The sequence below is a fragment of the Anas platyrhynchos genome, chromosome 5, assembly GCF_047663525.1.
Source record: "Anas platyrhynchos isolate ZD024472 breed Pekin duck chromosome 5, IASCAAS_PekinDuck_T2T, whole genome shotgun sequence".
NCBI lineage: Eukaryota > Metazoa > Chordata > Aves > Anseriformes > Anatidae > Anas > Anas platyrhynchos.
In genome coordinates, this window is record NC_092591.1 from 28,590,871 (window position 1) to 28,614,403 (window position 23,533).

The window sequence follows — 23,533 nt, forward strand, 5'->3', positions numbered from 1 at the left end:
AAACAACAGGTTTTCATCCTCTTGGAAAGAAAGAAATACAGTGAGACTGGTTAGAGAAGGATGAGGGGCTGTCTGGCTGTGTAAGTATGGAAAATTTTTGCTTCTCACTTAAGTCTTCCTCGGAACTGTGTCGAGCCAGGGAAGGATGTTTGAGGGTCTTCTGGGTCAAAACCCAGGAAACTTGTGAGTCTTTCTTGCTGGTATTTCTTCAGAAAATATGCTGTGAACTTTATATCCTGAAGAGTCAATTTCCAGATGGTTTCAGGCAGATGAATCTTATGATGCAAGGGATTTCCTTTTTCCTGATTGCTCCATTGTTGGCTTCTTGCCCTTGTGTCTGTGGCTCGGTGGATATAACTTCTGAGGGTAGCTTCCAGTAGTCCATTGAGGGTCCTTTCAATTTGTGTCAGTTTTTGCTGTAGAAGTAGAGCAGGACACTGCAAACAGTGATGCAAGCTGTGACTTTGAGCTCTAGCTGTTGCATAGAAAGAAATCGCAGCTGTATGCTTCTGTAGCTGTTCTGAAGATGGAATTAACCTCTCCATTTGTCAGCGTCCTTCTGCCCCTTCTCCATTACTCTTCAGAGAGGCAAAGTAGCTTCACAGTGCCACAGCCCAGCTCTCTCGGCACTCCTGGATGCAACCTGTCTGGTGCTGTGCTCTTGTATGGGATGAGCTCTCAAGGCATTCCCAACTTCATCCTGGTTTCCTCCTGTTAGTCTGTGTCCTCCTTGAACTCAGCAAATAATCAGAGAGGCCTGGGGGACCTTGCTGGTGGAGGCTGAGGCCAAGAGGGCAGAGTACTTCAGCCATGCCTGTTTCTGCTGCCACCAGATCACACCCTTTGTTGAGAATAAGCCTGCACTTCCCTTGGTTAGCTTTTACTGCCAGTGCACTAGTTTGACGTTACGTCTAAGTGTCAACTCCAGCTGAGCCTTGGGAGCCTACGATACCTGGTGTTCACCAGCTGTCTCCCATCCAAGCAGTTACTGGGCCTGATCCTATCTAATTTCCACAATGGGAGGGATCAGGCATGTTCAGGGTGATGTAATGATAGACCACAAGCAAGAAAACTTCAAGAACATTCTGTGATTTTGGAGAGTAGGGTAATCTCATCTTTTAAAGGAAACATGATATAAAAATGTAAGCGTACGCCTGCACATGGCTTTCAGGTTTTATGCAGTTCCAGCAAACAGCTGTCCTTCAGTTTCTTAGACTGGAGGGATGTAGCTAAGGACAGACAAATTTTGACTTGGGACACTGATTCACAGCACTGACCCATAAACGCTGATTCATGGAACAAGTTGACTGTGGCAGAATTTGAACTATGATTTTAGAGGTATTCAGTAACATCCTGTAAAGCTTGATCTGTGATGCAATGAATGGTATGACTGAAGTCCTTAGTCCTGCTTCCTTTCTGTCCTTCAGCACACAATGAATCTGAGCCTTGAACTTCGTTCTGAGTAGACGTGACAACAGCTAATTATTCTGTATCATTTCTGTCCGATGGTATAAAAACTTGGAATGCTGTATTGTCACACACTGAAATGACTGTGAGTTGGTCACATTCTCTTTCTGAAGTGTGCAGCTACAGATAAAACTGTATTTGTATGAGAATGGTGTGTTTTAGCCTGTTGTTAACGAAATCCCCAAATATTTAGTAAGCAAAAAGCACATGGCTACAGTGCCAAGCAATCTTCTTTCCAAATAGTGATAGGTAACAGCGCTTCTTTCCTGATGTTCAAGCTTGTACCATGGGTTTTATCTTCAACATGGATTCCTAAATCCTCACATATACCACAAAACGCTCAAGGTATAAGATGCGAGAGAGGCGGGGCATCTTATATCCCTTTTGACACATAAAACTCATCTATGTTATCATCCTCTTGCATTTGAGTCACTGCTTTATCTTCATGAAATGCAGCCTTGCTCTGCTTGTAGCCATACATGATGCTGCTATCAGGCACTTTCATTTTAAGATGATTTTTTCCCTGCCACTGTTCTTTTAGTGTTACCAGTGGTCTCTCCCTTTCAGCTTGTCTCAGAGATAAGCTATGTGACTTCGGTTTTAAGGCCTTCAGCTTATCCCCTCTATTTATCAGTTTCTCAATGTCAGCAGACCAGCTTAGAGAATTATCAACTCTTGCTTTCTGCTTTCATTCCTTTGAGTAAAATTATCAAACAAATACTTTCTCCCCATGCTTTTGAGCAACTCACTGTAAGCCTTCTCCAGCAGTTGCAGATTTCCTATTTATACACCTATCTTGCATGTTTTCCTAGCCATTCTGACACTGAGTAGTTCGGCTGTTCCTGAGGTGAAACCTTAGCCTGTAATCAATGTGTCTGTGGTGTTTGCTGCAGGAAAGGAGAAGGCAGAGATGGGTGTTAATGCAGGGTACGCCAGGCCATCTTTTCCCCGCCCCCCCGCTTCCCCTCTTCACTGTTAACCTGATCAAACAATGTTCTCTATGCCTGCAAACTTTCAATATATAACACAGCATGCCTTTGGTAAAGGGCAGTCTGTAAGAGTAAGGGAAGTTGAGTTTTGAGTTCTGGCAATACGCTGGGGTAGAAGTTATGCAGAGCTTTAATGTCTCAGTTTGCAGTGTATTCTTGAAGTACCAGATCTTAATGTATGACTGGGTGATAGCTGGCAAATGAGACGGTTGTAGAAGTTGAGGGGAAAGAACCTAGCCACTGTGGAATTTTCTTAAAGTACTCAGTATGGAAGGCAATGAATTGGGAGATTTTTTTAATGTAAACTCATTCACATTGAACCAGACCTAGTTTGTCACAGCGTATGTTGCAGAGCACAGAAGAGGTGTTCTCCTGTGCTTATTTTCATCGCTTTGGTAGCTCTGGGGCTCTCCATCACATTAGTATGTGTTCATTTACTTACAGAACTAAGCTGCAAATGGCTCTTCATGAATCGGTTTTCCTCTCTTAATGAACTACCAGATTGTTAATGGTGTAAAAAAACACATCCTTTTCCAAGCCTAATATCTATTCTGAAAGATATATAGGTGGTAAACTAGACAATACGATAGCATCTTTATGTTGTTGCCACATAAAAGAGCGTTCTGACTTCTTTTTAATTTTCTTAGATAGCAAGTTCACTAATCAGCACAGCTGCTGCGGGGCCAGGTATGCCTTTCTGAAGGTGGAAGAAGGCCAGTTTGGTGTTCAGCTGTGAAGAATGAAATTTCTGAAGGAATAAATTGAAGGTGGGCATTTTTGTGAGAGGCCCCAAAGTCCGATTTCAAAGTGTAGTCATTTTTAACTAGAGTACATCACTTCTGAGCATGTGGCTTTTAGTTTGCTCTCCTTCTAGAAACCATTCCTAAGTTTCCAAAGAGGGCTTGGACACAGCTAACCTTGCAAGTGTAGGAGTGACGATATGCGATAAAGCATATGCAGCACTCTTTCTGACCCATTTCACTGGAAATGATTTGCCTGACACACTTTCTATGATCATTAGGTGCTTTTTAGTTACAGTGGAGAAAGTTTTTGAAAAGCTCTGTTGTAACCACGTTTTTGCCATGTGTATATGCTATTCAGTGGCTTATGTAGGGAAGGATCAGGATTTCCATTGCAAAACATTTTAATGTTAAAAAAAAAAAAAAAACTGCTCCAAAATAAAATGTGCATTAAAGAATTCTCATTTGTGGTTGAAATATGAAATTTCAATTTTTATGGGAAGAAAAGGGGGGAAGGCTCTTAAAATTAACATAATTTTGTCTTTTAGTGCCTAAGCCAGGAAGAGGGAAGGATGAATAGAAACAACATGCATAGAAAATTTACGTTTAATTTCTGGTATCTTATGCAACCATAATTTTTGACCAGATTTAGTTTTCTGTGTTAACTTCTGTTCTTAAATAAAACAGAACATATTTTCCTCATTTCATCGAAATGCATCAAATTTCATTGAACTGCATCAATGCAGATCAAAGTGGAGCTAGGTTTTCAGCTTTGCCCTCGCTGTGTGCACAGAAAACAAGTGCCCACATTGTCTGAGCTGCTGGGAGAAAGCTTTGTGCTGCTGCTTTGGGGCCATCTGCTGGAATTTTACCTCAGGAGCCTCATTTCTCCCAGGCCTGTGCTGCCCCAGAGTTTGTTTATTCACAGAACCTTTTTTTTTTTCTTCCCCCCCCCCCCCCCATCTGCTTTTAGAGTGCTCAGGTTCTGACACTTTCTGTTCCCAAACTGTTACTTTGCTCCTTGCTCTCCCTCATGATAGGGAGCAGTAGCAATTTGTCTGGCAGTGATGCCATTATTAGAGGAACTGGTCTCAAAAACATCTTCCAAATAGGTGATCTTTATTACTTATGAAGGAGCCTGTTTCAGGAAGCTTTCGTTACTAGGAGAATGATATTATTATTTTAACTTCATTATATGTGGTAAAGATGAATGAGAAACATGCTTCTGTGCCAACTTGAGAAAGGCACAAAACAGATCACCTTAAGAGTTCAGGGATTGTGGTTTCATATGGGGAAGCTTCTCTCTGTTCAGAATAATTGCTCAAATGCTTGACAGATTAATTTTTGTTAAAGTCTATTGTTGAGGAAGTTCATGACTTCACCACTCAAATAATTTGTTTGCTAATGTACTGTCCTCTGGTTTCTTTGCCTGCAGTGCTAGCTTTTTCCAGGCTTAAATGAAGTCATCTTTGGAGCCAGATTTATACTGAAAATAAAGTATTTTTAATTATAAAATACAATTATCTCATACATCTGTGTTAATGATGGATAATGTGGATTTGCCTCCTTCTCCACAGTTGAGAATTGAGATGAACAGAATTTGTTAGGGAGTTTCACAATAGAGTAGTTTTCATTTGGCTTTGTTGAGTAGTGGGAAACAGCATACAAATGGAAATCTGCAAATGTGAAGATCATAATATAGTTGTCTTATTTTTTATTTTTTTCAGACCTGTTGTTGTAGTAACTCTTCTGCTTTTAAAAATTTTATTTTATAGTGAATGCACCCTGGACATGAGAACTTGATGTTATTTGATTACTTCTGTCCTTAACAGCTATGGCCAGCAGATGGTCAAAATCTGTCACCATCTACAATATTTAGGTATGAAATATCTAAAAAATAACAATAGCTAGGAGATGTAAAAGCCAGGGGCTTGCAGTGGTAGTCAGGGACTTGCATTCTGTGTTTCTTTGTGTGGCAATTACACACAGGCTGTCTGCAGTAGGGATCTGCCCAAGCAATTGCTTGGCGAAGAAAAAAAACCACAAGTACATAGGTGGAACAGAGCTCTCTTAGTCCTTTTTTTCTTTTAATTAAGCGTATCCTGTAGGCTGGTCAAGAAATTAATTCTGCTTCATCAGATTATGAAACAACAAATGTTAAGTGCTATGTGCATTAGAGATACTTTGTTATTTTCCCGAATCTGCTGCCAAAGACTTTCCAAGTAGAACAATGCTTTTGTTTGTGCTGACGAAGGTGACACTACGTAAAAAAGTCTTCTCCAGTGGCACAGGTGCCGTTTCAATAATGTCCCTAATCAAATGATGTCCTTCAGTTTTGAGCTGCGCTGCTGACTTCTCTTCTAATACTGCTTGGTGTTATTGGTGTTTTTCAGATTTCTGAACCTTCTGAAGTGCTTTGCATCTTTAAAAACAGTATTAATTACTGTGGGTTGGGTTTTAAGACTGATACACGGGAAGAGTAAACCATCTGTCTCCAGTTGCTGCCACGGGCTTCATGGCCTGAAATTTGAAGCTCTGTGGGATTTAGCCTCCTTTTTAGAGCACAACAACAAAAAATCTAATAAAATGAAGTCCTGCTTTAATCTGGAGAAGCCTGTTGCTAAAATCATTTTGAAAAAAAGATGCAAATGTTTCTTTAAAGCTGCTGTTTAAAAAGTGCAGCCAACGATTTCTGCCCTTTATAATTTCTGTGTTGTGACTTGCAAGATGACTGGTATGTCCTAAGTACCATAATCTTCACCTCTTCAGCTACTTTAAAATGATCCATTAGAGTGGAGCAAAGGGTCCGGGATCTTGTAGTTTTGTAAACTCAGTAGATATTGGGTGATCAAGAGCAATTGGGATCTATAACTGGAGATGCATGTCAAAAGGGCTTAGTTCTTTAAGCTGAAAACGTATTCAAAAGAATCAGGGCTGGGCTCCTGGATGATGAACATACATGGAAATCTGATCCTTACACGGAAGAATTGTATGGATTACTTGATGCATGTGGACTGTAATGATTTAATTAGGATTCACTTACAGAAGTACCTTCAAAATATTTGGCTGCTTTCAGTAGTTTTCATTATAACCATAAAAATCTTCATCTGTTAAAAAGCGAAGCAAACAGTGAGGTGTTATAGACAGGTGATTCAATGGTATGGTGTTCATCCCTGCAGCTCTCATCTCTGTTTCCCCACCCCATAGTGAATGGCCATCAGAATCTACAGGATCTAGTTCTAAATTATAAATTCCCACAATTGAAAACTAAACAGAGAAAATTAATAGATATCAGGAAATGACAGGCTGACAGAGAGTCTTTTATTGAATATTATGACTGACATCCATTCATGCACATGGCAGGATGTGTATTGACTGCAGTGTCATGTAGATGGATGAATTTGACCCTGGAATTTCTTAGGGTTTTGGCTGCTGCTGCAATGTTGTTAATATTTAAAATGTCTAATAGTTTAGGGCCAAGAATAGTATCTCAAAGCATAATTTTACCATGAGATCATATGCTACTCAAATGGATGTTCTTAATATGTTGGCAGATCATATCAATACATTTTACTGACACTTTCTAAACATACACTCGAAATGGCAGCTTAATCTTGAGAGCACTGCACTTTGACAGAAAATCAGCATTTTACGTTTCCTGGTAGTTTGGTCATGAAACCACAGCTTCCCGGGGAGAGCTATTCAAGGCCCACATCTCATAAAGGCTTGTGCCTCTACTTAACTTTATGTATTACAAATTTATATTTATGATGATTATTCATTGCAGAGGACCTCATATAAAGTTTAAAAATTAAAAAAAAAAAGCCAACACAGGAACTGGAATAATGTGCAACATGGCTCAATGTTGTAATACTGCATTTATAAAACTTAAATGAGAGAGTTTTGTTTTGTTTTGTTTTGTTTTTTAGTCCTTAATTTGAGGAAATTTTGGCTTTTCTCCATGTAACTGAAAAAGTTCTTTGGTGGAAAAAATGTACAGTATATAAAATACATATGTATTGAAACAAGTTCTTGAATATATATATTATATAAATCTTGCATGTGTAGTGTCAGACATAACATCATTAACAATTCATTTATTATTCAAGTCAGTGTACTAAATATTCCATTTTTTTCCTTTTTCTGACTTACATCACTCTGTTTTCAAAAATCTATTCCATGCTGTTAGCAAACACTTGCTATATACAGTTTGGAAGCATTAGTAAGACCTGTAGTAATTTTAGGAGCTGTAGTAAAAATCACTATGTCCATGGAACACTGGAACCATAAGCCATGCAGTGTACTGTCTTCCATGCATTGCATCCTTGCTTCATCAGACTGTCTCATGATGCTACATCAGAAGCATAAGAAATTTGGGGGGGGTTAATATTCTAATCTAAATTTCATAGCTCAGCTCTCACCTGCTGCTTCCCAGGAAAATATATTTTTCAGCTGGAGCCTGCTGAGTGAAGTCCAAACTGAGAAAGCGTTTCATCAAGTGCTCAATGTTCAGTTGAATTCAGATGAATCAATATGGTAAGGTACCATCATCAGTCTTAAAATGCTGCTGCTTTGGAACAATATTTTTTTTTGAAGTTCAGGGAGACAGAATAGACTAGCAAAGTTAAGAGGGAGTTTCAATCCAAGGCTTTTTTTTTTTTTTTTTGTCTGTTCCTTTGCTTCATGGCTATTTTGGCTGGCCTGAACAGTTGCCCTACATGAGGGCACTGATTTTTGCACTAGTACAGAGGTTGCAGGACAAGTAGCAAAAGTTGAGAATCTTAAGAAAAAAACAGAAGCTATCCACTGGAATTCTGAATGTGAGAGCTCATTCACAAGTGAAAAATAATGTTAATACAACTAGCAAAATAATTTCCTGGTCCTGGCAGAGATCAGATGGTGTTGTGCTCCTGAATTCCAAGGGTTGGTGCTAGCTTTCCACTCCTAAGGCTGTGGCTCATCTTCAGAGGTACCACAGGGTCACTGTCTCAGAGGTCTGCTTGCTAATGATTTTTGATCAGCTCTTGCTCCTGCTGAAGTTATCTGACTGAGAACTTGAGATTTCGTTAAAAAATAGTGTTTCTTTCTGCTGCAGCATCAAAAGACAACTCCCAGAAAAATGTAAATGTCTCCTGGTTTTTGGAGCACAAGCATGATATTTGAGCGGTTGAAGTTGGCCATGATGTTAGGTGTATACGTGCTGATGTATTTTTCTGGTATAATGTTACAAGAAGTATGCTGTTTATTGGTGCTGCTTGGGGAAAACACACTAATATAATGTACAAATGAGCATTTTAAACCAAACTGAGCATTATGGTTGGCATGTCTTTTAAAATTCCATCTACAGAAAAGCTTGTGGAAGATGAAAAATAAAATGCATGTCTGGCAGCTTCAGCAGTAAGGTCATTACTGTGAGCACCACAGGGCTGTGCGTCCAGTTAATAGTTTATTTTGGTTGTGTGGAGTCCCTGGTGCTGAATAGGAGCCCCTCCTGTAGGGTTCGGTATGTTAAGCATCTCATGCTTTCATTTCATCTTAACTTCTTTGATGAGGAAGTTCTTTGGTACTTGAATAGACAAAATGAGAGTCCAATTTTGAAACATGACTTAAGTATCATAGACCTTAAATCCTCTTGTAAAGCTTCAGACCTGATTGTAATTTTCTTGAACAATTTTCTTTTAATATTTTTCTGGGGGGTGGGGGAGGGGAGAGGAAGTTTTCCCTTAATTTTATTCCTGCCTTTTAGTACCCTGCTAGAATTTCAGCTTTTTTTTTTTTTTTTTTCTGATTGGTGCTTTGGTAGATATGTCTGAAAAAGGCAGAGAAGCTCTAAGCTGTGTGAATATTCCATTTAATGCCTGAGAATTTGCCTTGTTTTCTTCCACTCTTACCAATTCATATAGGAAGATAGTATTTTATATCCTCGACTCGCAAAAAAGAGAATGCAATATTGACTTCTCTGAAAGCATGTCAGCTACGGCTCTAAATAATTAAAGCAAGGAATCATAATTAAAATGGCAGTGAGAGCACTTATCCCAGCTTCAGATCTTTCTCACGGTATTCATCTTACTTGCCAGCACTGATGAAAGCCTCTTTCAGATGTGATTGTTTCAGGAAGAAGGGGCACAGAAAGGCATTTGTGAGGCTAGGAGGAGGCAGGCTGCAGTCACTCAGGTCCGATGCTGCTTCGGTGATGCTCGGAATGAATTGAAATAAATTTCTATCCAGGTCAGCAGCTCCAGGTGTTCCTTCCACATTTGTGTATTTATGTCTGCAGTTTTTTGGGGGTCACTGTCTCACTCTGTTCACAACTAAAGATATGGATGCTGTCAGGAATGTCAATGTCATCTTCCTATCATGGACGATTTTCACTGTGCTATTTTCACACTGCACTCCGGATGTTTCTTTATACAACATACAGAAGCACAAGTCCTGATTTGTATTGCAATAAAATTAACGTGCAAGTTTTTGTCCACTGATAAATCAGTTGTACAACACTGTGGGATGCTGTCTGTCCCTTAAAGAAGGGGATATTTTCCTCTCTTCTGTCTTGTTTTACTGCTCTGGGGTAGGGCACCATTCCTGGCTAGGAGCTGGTTACTACATGAGCAATTCTGAGATGAGGTGACCAGGGCTGTTTTTTTTTTTTTTCTGCAGTATTGTACCCTACCCTTTCCTTTCCTAAAGAGGCGTACTTTTATATGATAACATAAAAACATAAAATAATTAAAATACATAAAATATTTTAAGGTGGAAAACGTGTAGCCATACTTGCCCCACTGTGTCTTCCCAGTGACTTGCAGCTCCTTACTTAACTCTTCTTTAGCTATCTTTTGTTTTCTCACATCTTGTGTGTTTCAGTATCCCCTCATTAGCATAAAAATAAGATGCATTTATTTTAAGAGGCATACTACAGTGTCCTTTGACCTTTGATTGGGGAGAGGATGTAATTTATAGCAGTACAGCTGTTGTGAAAGTAATTAGAAAAAGAAGGGCAATACATATAGCTCTTGAAAATGTTCCCTCATGTGAAGCTATTAAAATAACATCAGGACAGCCCAAGCATCAGAACCCAGTTGGAGTAAATGCTGTTGCTTGTTTAAAGAAATGTTGTGTATTTAAGGAAAGTAAGCTCAAGGGTGGTGGCGTTTTGTGGTTGTGGTTTTTTTTTTTTGTTTGTTTGGTTTTTTTTATGTTCAGTGAGGTTTTATTTCAGGAAAATGTATTTAATTTAGGGTTGATAGCAGCAGAGCAAGAACTTAGGCTTGACAATTTTTCAGAAGCTGGGTTTTGCACAACCTTAGAGAGGTTTTCAGTGTTCTTCTATTAATATTTGGATACTAAATTACTTTAAAATTGCTGGCCTGATTCTGCTGTTGCAAGAAAAGTAGAAGTGATCCAGTGGGCCCTCAGACTGACCGTGTAAAGCTCCACCTAGCAAACAAGCTTTACTGGCATTGTGGCACTCTGCTTTTAGAGCATACGTCTCCTATCTCCCCTCCTTTCTTACTGAAATGAAAACTTATCCCGAATGGGATGATAAAAAGGAAAGTTCTCTATTGCAGTAAGGACAAACTGTTTGCTTTCAGCTGCGGTGTGCAACTTATCTGTTGTCCTAAGTTCCTGCTTGTAACTCCTGTGTGTTAGGAGGTGCCTAGGTCTGCTTATTGTGCAAAACCCACCTCGGCCGCAGCCCTTTGCAAGCATCTGGGTGGTTTCTTCTCGGGCGAAAGCTTCCTCTGCCTGCCCTCCCTCTGGAAACAGTCAGGCCCGTGGTGTGCTGTGTGCACTTTTGCCCAAAAAAGTTTTTCAGCTGTCTCTCCTGGCACCATGCTTCTGGGTGACTTTGAGAGTTCCTTGGCCTTGGGACCGTGAGCCGAGCATACCTGCTGCTCCTGCCTTGCTTGCTGCTCTAGCCATGCATGTGGTGTGGCATGAGGTGACGGGTGCTAACTATTCTTCTGCTGAGGCTGCCACCAAAACGACTTGGCTTGCTAAAGAGCTGCAAAGCCATGGTTCAGCTCTGCTTTGGCTTGAATGCTGGCTTAAAGGCTAGTACAAGCTGAAATTGGTGTTGGTGTTCGTTTTGCAACAGGCAGCGTTAGGGCTGTGGGTACTGGGTGTGCAGCAGGGATGTCCTGCTTTCAACAATGGGCTGCTGCAGGACGTGGGTAGACCTGCAGGTGTCAGGGGATGACTGTGCAGGGCTGTATGAGTTCCCTAAAGCTGTGTTAGTGGCCAAAAGAGTAAGGGACAGCTTATTGTCCTTGGAATAGCTCTGAATATGAATTCTTTTCTCTGCTTTGAGCTGTTTTATCAAACGATGAGAATAGCAGAAAATAGTTCACTGTTTTGCATAATTCTCACTGTATACTTTTAGCCTTCATGTAAGAGCACTAATGACCCATTTTGTCTTGCTGAGCCCTGGGGTGCTTGTACACACAACTGCAAAAATGCTTTAGGTTTGTAGTATTGAGTGATATCCTTTCCTAGTTGTGTATCTGCACTTGCTCCTCCAGTGACTCATGGTGCTTTGTTGGTGTTTCCTGCTAATGATCAGGCACATCAGACGCTTGTTATGTACTTTCTGAGGAGCACTGCAGAACTTTTTGCAGTCTGGTGGTTCACATCTTGAGTTATGCGCTTGTTTTGAATGTAGCATGTATTTTTTCTTCCCAGCTTCTTACATAGCACCTATCATCTTTTTCCTGTTCAGCCTTGCCTATTCTCAGAGGAACCAATACCTTGTTGCAGGATGCAATAACATTGCTTTTTGTGGGCAGTTAACCTTTCCTCTTGAAGCACCTTGACATCTGGTTTGCATTTCTACTGCAATCATACCCTTTGCCAAGGCCCTTCCTGCAATAATTCTGGTGTTGTGTCCTAAATGACTTTTGATTCATTGTGTCCTTTGTATTTTGGTATGCTGCCCATAACTTAAATTATTTTTACAGACTCTAATCTCCCAGAAGAGCCGAGTAAGTGTGATAGAAACCTTGCTTATTAGCTGTGTAGCTAACCTGGTTTTTTTTAGTATCAGTCTACCCTGTATTGTATATTATTTACCTTGTACAACAAAAGTGCTTTCTCACACAGGAGCTAGAAGATAGTACTTCTTCGGCAAGGAGTCAAGGAGATGGTTAAAAATTATGCCATTGTTTCCTTCAGGAAGCACCAACTTTACTTTGCCTTGCAGTTGGAACAGATACATATTAACAGGAAACTCCATCTGATAGCCCTAAGCTAACGCAAACAGAGCATTCACACTTTGTTTGTCTGCTTGAGGTTTTTTGATGGTAAGTGACAGCTGAGAACAGTGATCTGTCTGCTAGCTTGACCTGTGTAGGACATCCGAGAGAGGAAGCGCACGTCGTACAGGCAGCTGTTGTGTCCAGTTCCTGGAGCAAATCACGCTTCTCTGCATGAATACAAGTGTGCTTCCCCATTGCTGGGCATCCTCATGTTGCAGAGAGGCTGGAAGATGGGCAGGGGCTGTACCCCTCCTTCCTTCCCCTGCCTCAGAAACAAAGCAAAAAAGGGTAAGACAAATCCATCAGGCAAAAATCATACGAGGAGCCTGGAGGACCAAGAGGTTAAACCTGCAGCCAGCTTTGTGTTTTTTTTGTTTGTTTGTTTGTTTGTTTTTTCAGTTCGTTTGTTACCTGGACTAAAGTCCTTGTTTTCATTCTTGTAGGCTTTTCCATCTCCAGCCACTGTTTGTGAAGGTTGCTGGTCTCTTCTAACTTCTTTCTATGGTGATTTCTTTCATATTTTGCCCTGTTTCATGGATCTAGACTCAGAATTCATGTTTTCAGAAGTGAAACAATTCTCTCATAAGCTAGTCATTTGAACTAGTTAGGTAGCACAGCTAATGCAGGAGGAGTTCAGCAGTTTTCTTTCAAGGATTAGAGAGTTCACAGCCATACTCAGAGAAAACAATATGTGTTACTAACAATTACAAAGTCAGCTAAAACTATGAGCAAGGATAAAGTATGGGGCTCCTTCATTTTATTAAGCTACCATTGCCTGACTACCCTTTTCTTGAGAACAAGCATAAACCATAGCCTTTTTTTTAGTGATGGAGAGCCTCTGATGTCCACTGCTTGCATAACTGAATGCTCGTTTAGCCTTCTGTTAGTAGACTGCACTGTGCTCTTATGGTTTCAAGTCCTCACAGAACTAGTGTCTTCCCAGGGCTCATTTCAGACTTGCTGAAGAGATCAGCATACAATCTGTGCATACAGGGTCTTTGTGCACCTTAATGAATTTCCTTAAGGATGAAAGTACTCTGCACAGTGAAATCCAGATTTATTTTTTTTAAAAACAACTTTGTCTGAGTATCTCATGTTTAAAAGCACCAGTTGGTATTTGTACTTGACGCTGTACCTTGATGCTGATCCTATAAAATAAAATGCCATCCTGTATTTGCTTCCTGCCAGTGCAGTTTAAGATCTGGAGTCCTGTCCCCTCCTACTGTCACCTGTCCTGCGTTTGACAAGTTCTGCCTAGTCCCCTTCTAACTCCTACCTTTTATTAGAATTTTTATCCTTGGTTTTTGTCCTTAATTCCAAAACGTCTTGAGTGAAAGAGCAAGAAAGACCTGGTATCTAGCTGTGAAGAGAAATGACTTGATAAAGATTTGTATGAATGTTTGCCTAATTGTAACATGGAGCCATTGATGTAGTGTACTGCATGAGGTGGTAGTTGGGGATTTCAATTGACTTACAGTAATAGAAACCCTAGCAGGACCGATTTTTCCTGATGAAAATAAAATAAGGAAAGGTTTCTCTGGCCTAGAATGGAATGGGAATGCAGGACAATGAATGATTCTCTGTTTTCAGTGTAAAAGCCAGTGACTGACCGGCAGGTATTGGGATGCAGGAGACTGGTGCTACTCTGGGCACTTCTCCAAGGAATATTCAGTTCATTGCACTAAACGGAATAGCTCCAGTAAGAGACTTTAGAGGTCCGCTGCAGCACTGCAAGGTTTCAGGGCACTTTCCAGGAATGAAGGGGAAGAACAGAACAATAATCTGAACCCGAGGGGATCAGCAGTGTGATGTACAGAATGCCAGGTTGTTCTGTTTGCTGATGTCTTTGTTCGTCACTGATGTCTTATCTTTGTCCTCTTATGGAGTAGGAGATATCTTAGGAAATCTCACATTTCCGTCACAATGTGAAACATTTCTAGCACAGATCTCAAGGGAAAGGAAAATAAAATTTATTTTCAAGGCATAATTTTCTAGTTTTCCTCTGTATGTAGTTTTTCTGCAACTATGTGCCTTATCTGTGTACCTCATTGCAATAACACTTTGCCCAGAAAGCTGTACAAAATTGTCCTTTTATGATACCATTGACCTTTGTGTTCGCAATCTAAAGAATAATTGCATGTCTGTGCCATAGAGATGAAAATGAACTATGGTAGAGCATCATTATTTTGACGAACTAACATTTACTTGTTATGCAGCAGTGTTATAGTTTCCAAGTTATGATGATCAAGATAAGAACCTGCCAATATTAATCTGCACGCTTGTGGTGTTCATTCTCGGTGTTGTTGTTCTGGTTCTTCTAAAGCTGTATGCTTACCAGAGGTTACATTTTGGTTGCACTGCTTTGTTCACCAGTAAAACCTATCACAGCTAAAAGCTAAATGGCAAGGAGATAGGAGCTTGTGAAGAAGGTTTGGGTAGAATGCTACCAGAAACATAGAAGGATCCCACAGAGGTGGCTTATTGCTTACAGAATGTTTCTTTTTAGTTTCAGTCATTTTCTCTGGTAGACAGGATGCACTAAAACTAGCCATTGACTTCCTGGGGAAAAAAAAAAAAAAAAAAGGAGCACAGATACTTCATTTATAATCTCAAATAATACTCCTTTTATCCAAGGGCACTGATAGCTGGGTACCTTCAAGACTTAATAGCTGTAATTCATGAAAGTAGTGTGACAGTAGGAGCAGACTAAAGACAGCTTCTGTGCTGTTGAACATGGGAAAACCGGCTGCCTTCCTGGGGGGTTAGAAATCAAGTTGAATTTCTAACATTTTAAATTTTGAATCTCATTCCTCATCTATTAAATGTTCTTGAGGTTTCAGCTTAGTTTAGGCCCCAATACCAAGCTTTTCTCTGTTCATGGAAAGACCCCCAACTGAGAGCATGTACAAAACACTGCAAGCAGCAATAAAATTTGCCTACATTTTAATACTTGTTTTTATTATGATGTTTTCAGGTCTGTAAGACTATTAATCTGGTGAGTAGGTGCTTCCAGTTTATCTTGTGGACCTTGTTTTAAAAACAGTTCCAAGTCATATCGCCAGGCATATTTTATAAAGCTTCATCAGTTCTCCTACCTGTGACATTTGCTAAATGAGTGTTATCTCTCAGTAGGTGGCTAATTATTCCATTGATCATTCCACGTGTTGTATCAAGCCACAAAAAAGACATGGCAATGTTCTAAAACCAAAGATAAATCCAGGAAAAACGAAGCACCTTGGGGCAGGAGGCTGCACAGTACTGACATCTACCTGTGTCATGTTTCTGCAGCTTTTGCTGAGACTGGTGACACAGGCTACAGTCTAGACCTGTTCTTGAAGTTGAAATATATTCTGGAATGGTCAGAAAGAAGTAAATCCACTGCTAGCTCTTAGTATGTTCTGTCTGTATTTGCTATATATTATTAAATGTGGTGCATATACTACTGGCTTGTTGTTCGCTCATCAGCTGTGTGATTCTTTCACAGAAATGCACTGGCTCCTCAAACCTGTTTGAAAGAACAAGCTCTCTAAGTGATCTGGCTGGCTACTGCCAAATTTTGGTGTTATACTAATCCACATGCATGTAAATCTACATACGTACTCTGTCATGTGAGTGTATACAGCCGTGTCTGTGTTTTTTCTGCTTACTGATTAGCACAGGATAGAAGCACGTCCCAGGTCTGGGTGCCAGCTTGTACGTACGTGAGCTCAGGTGTTACTGGAGTGCTGCGTGCAGACAGCTTACACGTGCTGAGAAAGCCACGCTTGTATGGCTCCACCAGGTTTGGAGAGCTGGTGAAAGCAGAGCTGAAAAGACAGCCATGGAAACTGCTATGCTGAAGTAATTTGTCCTGTGTAGCAGCGCTGGCTCTTTGACAAAAAGCGGCTTGCTCTCTTGTAGTTTGATGAAAATGGAGTTTGTGAAAGAAAACATGTGTTGCTTTGTGTCAGCATCCACGCTGCATTAACAGTGGTTTCATTGACATATCCAGAAGTATGCAATTGATCAGACCCTTGCAAAATGCTTGGGGTTAGCAGAAACACAGCACTGTTAAGCAGGAGTTAACCACAAAGCTGACTACTTCTGAGTGGTGTTGCTGGTGCAGTGGCTGCGATCTCCCTGGCTGCAGGCAGATGGTGCTCTGTAACCTGGGACCGGCTGTGTGTAAAGCTTCACGCTATCGTCTCATCTGCAACACTCACTTGGCCCCCACGATCTGAGCGTTAGATCAGAGCTGATGGAAACCTGAACCCTTCATTGCTCTGCTTCCTTTCCTGGAGATGAGCACATTTGTGCACAGAGGGTAAATGAGCGATGGGTTTCAGGAGATAAAAGATATGTGTCTTCTGAGTCTAGGCATATCTTTAAGACCCTGTCGGCTCTGCACGAAGTGTGTAAGTGCAGGCTGGGGTTGCGTTGCGTCTTTGGGATGGTTGCGGCCTTCAGACATGCAGCCTGTTTTTAAGCTGGGCACTTTGCAGTGACTTGTTTCGCATAGCATATAAGTTGCTCCCTGAAATTGTCCAGCATATTACAGTGAAAATAGACTTGATGAACATTAGGCTTCGCTTATCCAAAAGACAGCTCTTGTGACTTACCTCTCTGAAATTACGTGGTTGATTAGGGTAGGGCTCATACATCAGTCTGCTGTTAAGTGCACCTTGGTTGGTTTTAGTTGCCTGTTAGTTTGTCCACTCAACCTGTTAGCATCAAACAGCATACATGGCTGGCATCTCTCTCCAAGCGAGTACAGCTTTGGGAAAACGTAGCACTAGTGACCACAATAAAGCGCTATCAAGAGTGATAAAGAGCTGAAATTAAAACATTTGCTTTGAAAATATACATGAATTTGGAGCTTTGATATTTTTCTTCTATTATCATGATTCTTTGACTTTTTTTCCCCCTTGTGGAAATTCACATATATTTGAATATTTGGGAATGGAGAAAAAAAAAAAAAAAAAGGCACACTTCTTACACGAGTAGGAGAAACTTCTTGAGGCCTGGCAGTTACATCTCCCCAGGGTGATTTTGACATAGAGCAAATTCAGGTCTGAGGCAGAGCAGAGGCTGTCCCTGCAGCTGTTGTTTGAGCCTGCTCACTGAGGAGAGGGAAGGTAGCTGTTTAAAATAAATGAAAAGGTGGCAAAGTTTTTCCCCTTTTCCTAGTGCCTCACTCCCTTTTTGTAGTTCAGAAGTGGAAGAGGAAGCCACCAGCACTGAAACTAAAAAAGCATGAGAGATGATGTGGAATGGTGCAGGGGTGATGGATGGCAGGTGGCTGCTGCAGCAGGGCAGGGCTGTGGGGAGGGAGGTGGAAAGCACAGAGCTGTGTGCTAAATCCTAGCAGGTATGCACAGGAGGTTTGGAGGGATATCGTGCAAAGAACCTCTACTCTCATATTTCTTAAAACTTTACCAGCTTTGTGATTCTCTTGTTTAATCTGCATGGGTATGTGTGCATGCATTCATAAGAAGTATTGTGTGCCCAAAAGGATAATGTGCTTTTTTATTGTCACGATGAGAACCTGCAGCTGTGTCAATTGGGGCAGAGGACTGTTAGTGAAATCTGAGCTGTTCCTTTTCTCATTTGTTTGTTTTAATGGCAGTTGCTTTGTTTTCTTGTGTCTTAAATTCTAGCCCCGAAGTTTGTCAAATCATCGCTTACACTGCAGCCTACCTCTTCCTCTTCATAGGTGTTTCCTTCAGATCTTGCTGAAGGATGTAGAGGAGGCCTAAAAATTCAGGCCTAAGTTCTTGTATCTAAATCACATTTAGTAGATGTGAACTGAAGAAAGTTGCACCAGTATTGCTGCGTCCTTTCTATACCAAATCCAAAATAAGGTAATCACAGAATTATCTAGGTTGGAAGAGACCTCCAAGATCAGAGTCCAACCTCTGACCTAACGCTAACAAGTCCTCCACTGAACCATATCACTAAGCTCTACATCTAAACATCTTTTAAAGACCTCCAGGGATGGTGACTGAACCACTTCCCTGGGCAGCCCGTTCCAATGCATGATGAGAATGGGATATCCATTATGACCCCTTCAGGGTCCACTGACCAGCTGGAAAGGGTCTTCATATTAAAAGTTCACAATAAAAGCAGCCCATTCACTTAAGTACTGCTGAATATTTCAGTCCTTGGAATTGTACAGAAATAGTAACAAACTTGTCAGAAGTGGTGTGCGGTTTTCCCTTTGCATGTATATTAAGTGTAACACCTATCCTGAATAGGGAGCTAATCCACAGGGTTTGTAGAGATTAAGGTGTTAACAATTTTTTTACAGGGTTTTGAGCCTGTAGAGTGCTGTCTGGATGATGATTCCATCATTGTACTCTTCCAGCCATGGAACAGAGTCTATGAGGAATGGGCCAGACTGGTTTGCTAGTTCTCTTTGGGGGTGGTAGTAGATGTGTTGCCATCTTCCCTAATGCCAAAGAAGCGATATCTGACCCCAAGTATTTGGCGTGAAGGTCTCTTGTGCTGTCATCCTGGAAAGCGCACAGTAATACATTTCAGGAGTTTTTCTGGAGAAAAAAGGAGGAAAAAAAAAAAAAGGAAAGAAAGAAAGAAGACTGAAACAGATCCATGTGAATGAAACCCCTTAAAATACATAGCATGCTGACTTGGTGGAGTCCTGCTGTCAGCCTTTGTTTCGCTTAGTAGCAACAAGGGGAAAAAAAAAGGGGGGGAGGGGCAAAAAATTCCCCCTTCGGTTTATCTTGTTAATTAAATACACAGGCTTTCACCCTTAGTCCTTGCTAGATTCTCTGTAGTTGCAGTGAAGTACGAAGATATAGTCTTGGCTTTGGTGCCCTCTTGTGGTACAATGCATTGGCCTAGTTACACTTTTAACATGCACACTAATATGCGTTCACAATATCCTTTGTATATGCCTACACTGCACTTGTGTGTGCTGCGTTTTGACGCAGGCATTGGAGAATCTATTTTATGTCAGTCACATTATAATATCACATTTTTGCTTTCTTGAATGCTTAGCCTTTCAAAAGGTTCACCCAATTAAATTCTTGTTTCTGTGAAAGAAGGTTAAGGCTCCATATGACTTCAGCTGAGCCATGACAATTTTCAGTTACTGATGTCCTGTTTTGTTATATACCTCATGTATTCAGATTTATTCATTGTCATTTCTCTTTTGGGAGTCGGTTGGCTGAGATAAAACCTAGCTGATAATCATTTCGGAGGCCTGTAAGGGGCAGATAATTTAGTTAATGTTTTTTTGCAGCATGCTTCTGTCAAATGTAAAGGATTGGTGCAGAAGGAGTTGCTTGGGCAGGGGAATGAACTTTCCTATTCCCTTTCTCTTTCTGTGATGGTTGTTTTGAAATTTTATTTTAAAATTTGAATCAACCCCAAGTTATGTTTCAAATGCTGAATATCAGACTTTGTTTACCTGGGGCTTTTAGGGAAATGGTTGTTATACAAGGTAGTGTGGGCAGAGCGAATTAAGCTCTGGCTTAGCTGGGATTTGTTTTTGCAGTTTGATAGAATTTGCAACAGCAAAAGGCAAATATTTGAAACAATTGGTGGGCAGGTGTGTGATTCAGCCATAGAAGCTGTTAAAACAGTCACAGACAAGGAATGCTGTTATCTGGGGTTGGACAAGTCTCAGAGGTAGGTAAATAAGTCTGTTGTACAGTTTTAATTTGATAATTTTCAACCCAAAAACTGTCTGAAGAGATACAGGTTATGTAAGAGAAGCAGGAGCACCCAGTTTACTAGCTGTGTTTAAGATAATGTAATATCCATGTTACTTCTGTGTGTACAGATAATTAGTGATAGAATAAATATTTGTCCTTCTAGATTTTTATTAGACTCATTACACATTTATTGTTATTTATATATATATATAAATATAAATTTCTTTTTTACAGTTTCCTTATTGTGCTGATATGCCTTATCTTCAGTGTGCTTTCGACAATTGAACAGTATGCAGCTCTTGCTACGGGGACATTATTTTGGATGGTATGTATTAACGTGACTGATGCATGTTTGTTATTGCTGTATTTCTTCAGGAGATCAGAATTTACACATTAAAAGCAATGTTTTTTATGGTTTACTTGCCATAAAGTTTTGTTTTTTCCCCCAATGAGTCCCAGAAACACCAAAAGGTCATAATAGTACAAAACTCCACTTTTACCATATATATGGTCTATACTGAGGTTGTCTGTATTGTGTCCAACGTACAAGGCTTTTCTAATTAAGCTTGAATCTCTTGTACTGATCAGGGTAATCCGTCATTCAGCCATGCCAAAGACTAGGTACCTGAACATACGGAGAGAAAAATAATAATTGCAATTCCTTACTTTTAGCAAAACTCTGATCCAGCTTTCTTTCACAAATGCGTAACTGGTATGTTTTTATTGACTTCGGAGTTAAGACAACTTGTTCTACCTGTCCAATACCCTTTTTCTTCGGTATAGAAAACTTAGTTACCTTTTCTTTGTTTCATCAGTGCTGCAGCAGGTACGTATCAAGAAATGTTCCAAGAGTATTTCTGTGCTGCCAATTTAGTCTTCATTTGAGAACCTTAGTTTTGAAATCTGTCAGACATGATTTTAAGCACAAAAAATTGTTCAATTTGTTGTACCTCAGCGGTAAGTGAGGTCCCCCTGATAAATCCTTGATTTCTTTGTATTTGTATTTCTTCAACCAGTACCTTATTTGTTCTGTGGCATGCCATTTTCTTTTTGTACTTTTTAAAGGGCTTTTTTTTAACCCTAAGTGGTAGTTGTGGATACTTCTGCTAATTTCTCTGATTAATTTCACCTGTGATGAAATCTCAGTGAGACACTCATCTTTGTAATGTATCATAATATTTTAGTTGAAACATTGTGTTGAGTGAAATAACTTCTAGTGGCAACATAGCCTTCTCACATGATTTCATGAGCAAAATCACAGAACTCATTTTGTGTGTTCATAGCAGGTACTGTGTGTGTGTGTATATATATATATGTGTGTGTGTGTGTATATATATATATATATATATATACATGTATATTTACTTTCTAAGGAGTATGAATCAATGTTCCTGTTCTATATCACTTAAAAACTACAGTGAATTTTTAAGATGAAATCCTACTGTTATAGTTTCTTGGAAATTCAGCTGTTGTATGTTTATTTAGTGTTGGCACATATAGATATTCTTTTCCTAAACTGTGGTGATTTTCAAGAAACTTAAGATGATTGCCAGTGATCCACTGATTCAAAGCAGTAGATGGGCCAACATGCTCTCTGCTCTATCCTGTCTTGGTGGGACTTTCAAAGAAGTTGTGGCACCTTGCAAAACAAAAAAACGTCAGAATCTGGTTTCTATTAGCTTCTACCTAGTAAAATTTCCTATACCGTTCTTATTTCAAGGTTTTTGTGCTTCAGTGACATAGTCATACAAGATACTATAATTATATGAAAACAAGGGCTAAAAGGGTTGCCGAGATTATATGTATATATTGGCTCTTTTTTGTTCTGGAGCTGTTTATTATTAAAATATTGCAATATCATCTCCCACTACCAAAGCAGGAAATTGAAGATATGTTACCAATAATTTTAAGTATTTTAAATTGGATCTATTTTTCATAACAATAAGAGAACTGCAAACTTACCCTTGTTTATTTTTCCAGTGTTAAGTTGGTGTTCCCATTGGTGTTCCAATTTTAGACAAAAAGCTTACAATTAGCTGTTGAATCTTTCTCTACTTGTCACCACACTTCACAGGGCAAAGAGCCTTGATGAAAGCTATACCTAAATGCAGTTGTAATGGGAGATTAGGAGAGAATTGGCCTTTTGTTAGCTTCCAGAATGCAGTGAAAACTGTTTAAATTTGCATGTGTTTATTTTATCTTTTTTTCACTAGATGGTGCTGTTGGAGGGGTTTGTCTACAGTTACTCGTTGGCACTTGCCCAGCGTGAGCTGGAGTCTGAGCCAAGACTCTGAAAGGATCATCATTTTGGAGGGTATATGTACACTTGGCCCATTTAAAAGAGTGGTGCGGGAGAGCTTTTGCCATGACTCATAAAGAGAATGTGGTATATCTCTGTAAAAATTGATTTTGAGACTACAATATTTAAACTATGGAAAAAAGTAATTCTGAGATGTATGTTCCCAGAGAGGCCATATTTTTCTTTTATTTTCATAAGCAAGGATTTTATGGTGCCAGAACACAGCAGAATGCTGTTATCTCAGCATGATCTAAGAAAATCCAAGTGCCTGATCCAAGGGGATTAAATATTCTGCTGAACCAAGGGATATTTAGTGTGCCTGAAAAAGCTATTTTCTTGTAGGAATCTCATTTCAATATTGATTCCAACCAAAAAAAAAAAAAAGTAACAGTATGTTTTTATGATGAAAGTATAAGCTCTTTCCAGCTTTTTGTTTTCTGAGTTCCTTTTCTGCTTTAGAGTACTTCTTAATGAAGAGGTTAAACAGTTTTTAAACATTCAAAAGGTCTTCGGTAAAGAAAAACAGCAATTATTTTTTGTGGCTGATATTTGTCTTATTAGCTTTGAAATAATTCCTACAGCTGAGAGAGAGTGGCACAGAACTGAGGCCTACAATATATGTATATTTTATTTCTTGCTTTAATATAAGCTTTTGTTTGAATATGATTTGCTGGTGTTTTATGCACCCCGTGAGAAAGAAAGGGAAACATACTTACAGCTTTTGAGTCTGAAGGTAGTCTTCACAAAGAACAAATGGTTCAAAATGGTCCCAGCGTTTACCTTCTGATTATCTTTGTGGTTTGAGAAGGCCAAGGCTTGTAATCTGGACATTAATAGTTGTTCTTATTTTCATTATTTAGAAAAATTGAATGAAAGTAATGCCTGTAAAGGATGCCCAGGTAATAGGCATTACAGGCTGCATCTACCGACTGATGCAGTCTCTCTGAAGAGCAGCTCTGGATGAGAAAGCTCTCAGTTTAAGCTGTGCTTTACATCCATCCTGAAAAAGTCTGAGGGATCCAAATCAGATGCTTGTAAAGTGGAAAGAAGATAGTCTGTTAGTGGCAGCTGAACCAATTTAATGAAATGGGTTTAAAAGCAAACAAATAAAGCCAAGCCCCTTCTTATT

General features: G+C 39.8%; 1 protein-coding gene across 9 annotated transcripts in view; it reads left to right on the forward strand.

Moving 5' to 3' along the window:
• Positions 1–23,533, forward strand: part of KCNQ1 (potassium voltage-gated channel subfamily Q member 1) — a 408,405-nt gene that overhangs the window by 90,793 nt on the left and 294,079 nt on the right. For all 9 annotated transcript variants that reach the window (XM_072038533.1, XM_027458507.3, XM_072038534.1 and 6 more), the window contains exon 2: positions 20,340–20,430. In XM_072038533.1, coding sequence (XP_071894634.1) covers positions 20,340–20,430 — 91 coding nt within the window. The remainder of the gene's footprint in view (positions 1–20,339; positions 20,431–23,533) is intronic.